The 8,263-nt window shown below is 39.9% G+C and overlaps 1 protein-coding gene across 1 annotated transcript in view; it reads right to left on the reverse strand.

Moving 5' to 3' along the window:
* Positions 1 to 2,737: 2,737 nt before the first annotated feature.
* The window catches only part of LOC138038662 (stimulated by retinoic acid gene 6 protein-like), a 36,977-nt gene continuing 31,451 nt past the window's right edge, over positions 2,738 to 8,263 (reverse strand). The window contains exons 16-19 of the mRNA XM_068884657.1: positions 8,137 to 8,235; positions 7,228 to 7,391; positions 4,982 to 5,149; positions 2,738 to 3,421 (exon numbers count right to left, since the gene is read on the reverse strand). Coding sequence (XP_068740758.1) covers positions 3,168 to 3,421; positions 4,982 to 5,149; positions 7,228 to 7,391; positions 8,137 to 8,235 — 685 coding nt within the window. The 3' untranslated portion in view covers positions 2,738 to 3,167. The remainder of the gene's footprint in view (positions 3,422 to 4,981; positions 5,150 to 7,227; positions 7,392 to 8,136; positions 8,236 to 8,263) is intronic.

Below are 8,263 nucleotides of genomic sequence, written 5' to 3' on the forward strand. Positions count from 1 at the left end.
CTTAAGGACGTTCGCGCCCAAAACGTTCCCACGTACAGATTTTTTTTAAACTTGCCACGCAGAAAGGTAATGATCTACTTTTGCCAAAAAGGCAAAAAAAATGGGGGGTCACCGTGCTCGTTTTCGAGATCATGAGGTGCATTTTTAGAAGATTGCGTTACTTTAAGACGATCTTAGCTTACAACTGTCAGCAATAAAAAAGCTACATGAGTGAAATTTAGATCAGGTAAACGTACTCAGTTCAACATAACTAATATAACTAAATTAACCTTTGCAGCTGATATCTTTTTCTGAGGTGAAATAGACCTTGAAAAACGATACATATTAGTCTAAGAAAGAAAACTTCGGTCGCACGAGAGCATAAAAGGCGAAATATTTGTAACTTCTCACGTACAAATTGTATTTGTTTTTTGTTAAAATGGCCAAAATCAGGAAAGGAAGTGATCTACGGAAAGAAAAATGGGGGTCACCTAACATTCAAGAGAGTATAATCGCTGCAAAGTTCTCAAAGCGATTGTCTATTCACACTGTCACGCTATTGCGTGACATTTCCGAGAAGACCTGGGTCCACAGCTATCCCATAATGCCACATACTTTCGCGTTCCATTCTTGTGGCAAATGTCTGCACCTTTAGCATCGTGTTTACCTGCGTGGTCTACGATGAATGACGTGTGCGTGACATGTGCGAAAAGATGCGCAGTAGCAATGGGCGCGAACGTCCTTAAGTTCCATGCACCTGCAACGCCTGAAAACGCAAAGAAACAGACGGCTATTTTGTCGAAATAAACAGAATGACAGGGTTCGTTTACACAAAAACACCTGATTTTCCCGCCTGTTTAATCCATGTAAGCAAACATATATCCTTTGCCTTTTTGAACAGTCTATCGAGACTGAGGACATGAAATGTTCTCAAACATGGCACAGTTATGTAGTACACCTGCAAGAAATAGCAGATTCTTGGCATTTTAGTAAAACAACAGGTCTTTTGAATGAAGAATGATCTTTTCAATTCCTAGTTTGGACGTCCAACCGTCGAGCTGTAGGAAACGCGTGGAAGCAAAGCCGTTAAAGAAGGTTCAGGCGACAATTATTGTCCCTCCATACAGCTTGATATTTTTTCATTGGTCACTCGGGGATATTCGGAAAAAACCTCACCACTGACGTAACACATGCAGCACTCTCCGGGCAGCCAAACTGAAACCCGGCCACAAGGTGAAAAATTAACGGTCAATTTAATTCATCAGTCGCAATTTCAAAAAAAGTAAAATACTCTGATTTAGGTTGTAGTTAGTCCTGCGTTTGTTCATGATCACACATTTGCATTTGGACCAAATTTGTGGCGGTGGCGTTTTGTATCTATACCATCCTCATTTTCAGAGAAAAAAACCTCATTTAAAGGGAGACCCGTGGAACACAAAAACCAACCACACACCTGAGGACCTCTAAGGGGGGTCCTACTTCCCTTAAAAATTTGCTTGTGTTCCCTTGTTCCCGAAATCACTTCCAAACTTGTTCTCAGCTTTTGGACCCCTAACATGGCTTATGTTCCCTAAGTTTTTTGGTCTTCGTTCCCCTGTTCCCCAAAACCATTGGGAGACCCTCACAGGCAGGCACTTCGTTTATTTGCTAAAGTGCGCTTGTTCTTGACCGCAGCACACTTTTTGCGCAGATGACGATTTCCAGGTAGTAGCCAAAACGCGGGGCCGGGGTCGGGGTGCCTTTTTTCTCAAATTTTTTGTTTCAATTTTTGTCGTTATTTTCCTGTACTGTTGTTGTCGAATGACCCGCATCTGTCCTTCATTTATGGTGGAAATAAGTCAAAAACATTAAGGATACGGAAGCTGTGAAAGTTCTTAAGGGACATCTTTGTTTTTTTTCTCGACATCGGAATTTGTTTTTTGTGTGTGTTTAAAATCGAAGTTGGCTTTTGCGAGCATCTGACTCAGTCTTTCCGAAAATCGGAGTTTGTTTTTCGAAATTAAGATAATTTCCGAAAATGCTGAAATTGGAACTTATGAAATATACGCCAACTGCCAGAAAAACTGAAGACTCGCTGAGCTCCATGCCACACTGTAAAATAGCATTGTAATGTTTACCTCTTGAGAGAAAAAAAAACAGAATCGCAGTTACAAGATGATCGTCACGTATCGTTCTCATTTGCTTGTTTGTTCGTGTTGATGTCATGTTGTTGTCTGTCGTTACTACAAACGGTTTGTAGTAAAGCCAGAGTCGCACGGGAACTTGCTAGGCAATTCTATTCGGACGTCAAGGGATCGAATCCAATATATACCACGATAAAAAACACAACACCATTGAAAACAATTTTGCGAAAACAAGCAAACGAGAACGTTGTGTGACGACTACCGTGGAACTGCGGCTATTCGTTGCATTGCGCGAGATTCAAGATGGCGGCACCCGAAAGCGCCGAGCCCGATCCTTTGGAAGTCGATAAAAATGTTTCACTAGGTAATGCATTTTTTGTAACAGATCTTCTAACAAGTTAGCCTGCGTGGCAGGCGCTAGAAAGGGGATGGGAGAGGGAAAAATTGGGCGCGCGCGAAACGCGTTTCGCGCGCGCCCAATTTTTTCCTCTCCCATCCCCTTTCTAGCGCCTGCCACGCAGGCTACTAACAAGTACAATTGGAACATTTGAGGTGACATTTGTTAAAAGAGTGGAGGGTCCCTTTAAAGCTCTCAGTAATCTGCATGTCATTCAGTGTTAAAACGTGTACATTCATACATTGGACAGTACTATTTATTGTCTGCGCAGTTTCTTATTTTGGCAGGCAATGAATCAAAAGGGTTTGTTAAAACATGTAGATATACCATAATTATTTGTTTTCATTTCATTGAAATATATTATTTTACGGTAACATTTATTAGGTTTCAACGGTTACTGTGACTTTCAAGAAGTTAATAAATTATATGAAGGGCGTTTTTAATGGGTCATCATCAACATTCTGAGACCACAAGAACTTCATTTATAAACCCTCTTCCACGATCTTCGCTTATTTTGACTGCAAGTTGTGAGAGAGAATCTTCAACACTACTCGCGTTCCTTTTCTTAGTTTCTTTCGTTGGAATTTAGAGGCTCGTCATAGTTAGTCGACAACACTAATTGAGTACCATTTGGTGACAAGTGTATATTCTTGCTGCGCTCCGATTAATTACAGATTTGCAACGTTGGCATTTCTTCCGCCTTCTCTGTCCGTAACAGCGTTGTTCAAGACGGCAACCCCTTTGTGCATCATGATTCCAAAGGCTGCAATTGCCGATCGCTCAGCAAACATTTCTGATCGCCGGTGTTCTTTGAGTGATGGGTTGTTGTGGAGTGTAAGATACAAGTGCCAACGATTACGATTTTTTCTTGAGCGGCGGTGTTTAAACGCTGTCCTAGTCCTACGAACTGTGTTCATGGCGACTGAAAGAAAAAACAAAAGAAGCGAGGTTCAGACCTAAATGAAATCTGAATATTAAAATTTCTGCATGCTTATTTACTGAGAATACGTCAATGGGCCATTTCCGAGTTGCTGTTAGTCTCGGTTTCGAAGTGAGTCTTGGTGCTCAACTATTGTAAGGGAAATGAGTTTGATTTACATAAGAATACGCAACTCATTTACATTTGAATGGTGGTGCACCAGGACTCGTTTTGAAACTGAGACATGCAGCAACTCGAAAATGGGCTATTGATCCCAAACTGTGCAGAAAGTTGAAACTGACTGCAAAAAGTTGAAATTTGAAATCAGTTAAATTAATTGACAGGAAAGTCGCCCAACGAAAAAAAATGGCGGACAGGTTAGGATTTTAAGTCAGAGTTTGAATGCTAAAAGCAAAACCACCCAGCTTCTTTCTGCAATTTGGCCCGTGGGGCGAGTGCAATTTGTAGTCTTTTAAACCAATAACGTTAATGTAGGAGGAATTTGGGATAAATCAGTACACGTGATTTTTTTGCGACGGCGACATCAACGAAAACGTCACCTCAAAATAGAACTTTCGCGATTATTCTATGTCGTTCGCGTCAATGTGGACGAAGTATCCCAAAAATAAATTCGCTTGTTTGCACAAGTGCAACGGCTGTTTTTTTGCATACAGGTCGGTTCGGTATTTTGCCTTTGCATAATCCAAGTGAGAAAGACAAACATCAAGAAATGTCCTCAAACTTTTCTTATTTATTTAATAAGCCAATTTATAAACTACTAGAAATTAAAGTTAATGTGACAACCATGACCTCTGCGAGGGATATACATTTGAGCCTAGGCTTTCTCTGTTACAGAGCAACCTTGTGTCACGTGAACGTCACACCATGCACTTTATCCAATCACATTCTATGCGCCTCGTGCTTTGGACTAGCATGTCAAGTCCGACCTTTGCTATTGTCGTTTCCAGTTCTGTCTTGATTGCAAAAACACTTAACCTCAGAAGCATCTTCACTCAAATTCCCTCCCTTTCCTCCCCCTTTCATACCTGGTGCCTCAATAGCAGGACATGTCATGGGGAATTATGGTAGCTAGTCGCACCCTTTGCCCCATAGACTCACTTTACTAGGGTTGTGTGCCTTCTGATCGCGCACGGTTACCATAGAAACCAGGGGGTGCAACTCTCCAAAGGTAAGGACCTCTCATGTGAGGCATTGTAACCCTCTGGAGAGGATTGTGGCCTTGGGGTAACCCCTTGGCGAGAATTGTAACCTCGCATTGCCAACTTGTTGTCATGGCCTTGAGGATTGCAACCCCTTAGAGAGGATCGCGACCTCTCTTTGTCTGTTACACTTGTTGTCATGGGTTAGGAACATTAACTGCCTCTGGCCTGAGGGCTAGGTCGAAGAAGTAACAGATTTGAAAGTTTTATTCCATTTGCCGCGCTGAAACTCTAATTTATTACCCTCCTATATTTGGATGTTTTGACCTAAGCCGGGCATATTTTTTGGCTTCAATCCTATCTTGTTTATTTCTGCAATGTACTCAAAACTATCATAACATACATGTGCTTTCCTCATCAGCATCCGCGTGGTTTATTAGATCGTTGCTTCCTTCTTGATGATGAACTTGTTTTTCATTAATTGTCTTGATAAGAAGGTGACAAAATGTCACCAGAACAGGATTGGCATGGGTGTGTTCCAGAAGAAGATATCCAACGTAAGCGTTAAATCCTGCAAAATATTGAAGAAAAACACATGTTAGGAGTACAATTATACCCAGGTATACTGTATAGCCGATTAGAAGTAAGTTCTATTTTTCATACACACCACGAATGCTAACGTTTTATATCTTAGGAATGCCGAAGTGAACTTTATTAGATGCACGATTTCAATAAGCGTCACAAAGTGTCGCTTTGATCTTCTCCCCAACTTCAACATCACCTGAGTCCGCTAATACAGACAATACGCCACTTCGATATATTAAAATTCAGCTTGAAAGAGAGGTTTAGAGGACAAAGACGATGAAAAGTGGATGATACGTCGATATTTTTTGACATTCATTCCAATGGGCTTCTATTGTTTTCGTCCTCTCTGCCTCGTTATCAAGCTGAATATTGATATTTCGAAAATGGCCTATTAACGTCACAAAATGTTCCCATACCTCTGCTCCTAAAGAAAAAGACTAACGGCTGAACTTGCCCCAACCTAAAAAATACCACTAACTTCTCTTAAGAACAGGACACTTGTGTTGGATATCAAAATTGGGTGCATTTCTAGACATAAGGGTTAAGTCTTATCATAATAATAATAATAATAATAATAATAATAATAATAATAATAATAATGATGATGATGATGATGATGAGGAGTCGTAGTAGGAGGATAATGACAAGTATATTGATGATAATAATCACAATAATAATAATGATAATATTAACGATAACAATAATATTAACGATGACCATAATGGTAACGATAACGGTAATGATAACGATAATAACGATAACGATAATGATAACGATACTAATAACGATAACGATGATGATGATAATAACGATAACGATAGTGATAACGATAACGATAATGATAGCGATAACCAGGAGCTCATTAAGAGGAGCCTCTATCTCCCATACTTGGCCTCGGAGTCAACCCTTTCCCGAGTAGATTTATTTATAGAACACCTCCCTTGGGAGATTCAGCACGCTCACTGTTGTAAAAGCCAATCTCCCTTGGGACATTCAGCACGCCCACTGTTGTAAAAGCCAATCAAAACCGAGCTATCTCAGCGTCAAGGGAATTATGATACTTTTCGCGGGAAAAACCTGTTCCTAAAAATAAATTTACTCGGGAAAGGGTTGACTCAAGAATTTAGAGGAGATAGAGGCTCCTCTCGATGAGCTCCTGCGATACCTAATAATAAAGATAACGATAATGATAACAATAACGATAATAATAACAACAACGATAGTGATAACGATGACGATAATAATAAAGATAACGATAACGATAATAGCGATAACGATAATAAAGATAACGATAACGATAATGATAACTTCTTTGAGTGTGGTAATCGAATGCAGGCCACACCATTCAATCCATCAATCCTGCCATCGCCATCTCTATATTTTCATACAGTCAACTGTATTTAGCGCTGGGGAACAGATTGGGGACATTGTACAGAAATCAAACCAAATCAACTCATAATCGTAGGTTCGTTCTTGAGGAGAAGGACAAACGGGATACCCGGAGAAAAACCTCGCGGAGCAGAGTAGAGAACCAACAGACTCAACCAACATCGGTTGGAGGCAAGTGCTCTCACCACTGCGCCATCCCCGCTCGTCAAGGAACGTACATGACATTTTTTTACCACAAATGCTTGTAATCTCGCAATCTGATTGGCTAATTTTGTCGATAAGAGTCTAGACAACGCTGCTCGCGTCATTTTGGGAAATAAACAAATCCGCAGATTGAGGGAAATTGTGCTTGCTCTTTCTTTATGTCACGATCTTGGTCACGCTCTGAAGTAAAGATTTTCTTTGAAGTTGAATATTGTGGTAAAAAACAAATCGAATGATGTGGATACATTCGGTTGCGCCTCGTTAAGTCCACATCATTTTGACCACTGTGATGACGAATATTGCTGTAGGTAAGAGTACAGACAACGCTGAACCAAATTCGAATTGCTAAATCCCAACATGTTAGAACGGTAGAAAAACGTCGTTAGCTATCGAAAAAGATGAGGTTAATAGAATCCAATCAAGCGCATATCATTTACTCGCTCAGTTCAAAATGAAAACTGCTGGTCAAACCTGGATCCTTAAGTTCAAGGTTACGTGACAACAAGCTCTGCTGCGTGCGACCCAGAAACATGACACCAGTGACAGCTCCAATGATGATACGTTGAAGGCAGGAAAACAAGCCAAGGAAGATGTTGAAGAAGAACAAAAAAAATGTGCAAACATGGAAGAATCGCCTGTTGGAGAAAGAAGACAACCGCTTCGTATTTTAATCAAGTCGTAAATGAGAGTACTTCACATATGAAAAGAGGCGGAAACTTATTCAGGAGCATTAGAGGGTGGTGGGGAGGGGGGGGGGGGGAAATCGCATATGAAAGGGGCAGGGATCCTCGTCACAGGGATTTTGGATTTTGGTCTCACTTAGGGTGTTGTGGGCGAAACGCCATCATATCTAGTCGTGAAGATAATAATAATAATAATACTGTAACACTTCATTTAACAAAGGTAACATAGATTACTGATGACTCAGTATTTTACATAATGGCCCTTCCGAAGCTAATCTAAAACTAGAACAAACCAAATTAAAAAGAAAAAAGAAAACAATTTAATAAATCTAAATTAATATGTGTAGTCAATATTAAAATGTTAATTGTATTTTTGTAAGTAAATTCAAATCAATTAAAAATTAATAAAATACAAAAATCAAAAACAAGTAACAGAGTTTTTCAGTGTCATTTTTCTTTGAAGGTCTCTTAAAAGCGTCTCTGTGAGTATGTATCTGTAATAGATGTTCTGTTCCGTTTCGTAGGCAAGTAGCATTGGGATGGAATGTTCTATGGCCTGAATTTGTCTTGCATTTAGCCGTGCTAAGATAATTTCTTTTTGAGGTTCTCGTGTTGCGAATCACGTTGTACCTTATGAGAACAGCTACAAATTCGAACTGTAATTCATTTTCCGTACTTTTCGTAATTAAACTCAAACCTGTTATCGAGCGCCATTGAGTCCTTATCGATCAAAAACACGTACTTGGACAACAATAACTGGATAAAGTAGAAAACCATAGAGATAGCGAACGCAGGCCTACAAAACATTTTTAATTTTGTTAGCA

Source organism: Montipora capricornis, chromosome 2 (assembly GCF_036669925.1).
Source record: "Montipora capricornis isolate CH-2021 chromosome 2, ASM3666992v2, whole genome shotgun sequence".
In the NCBI taxonomy this organism is placed as follows: Eukaryota; Metazoa; Cnidaria; class Anthozoa; order Scleractinia; family Acroporidae; genus Montipora; species Montipora capricornis.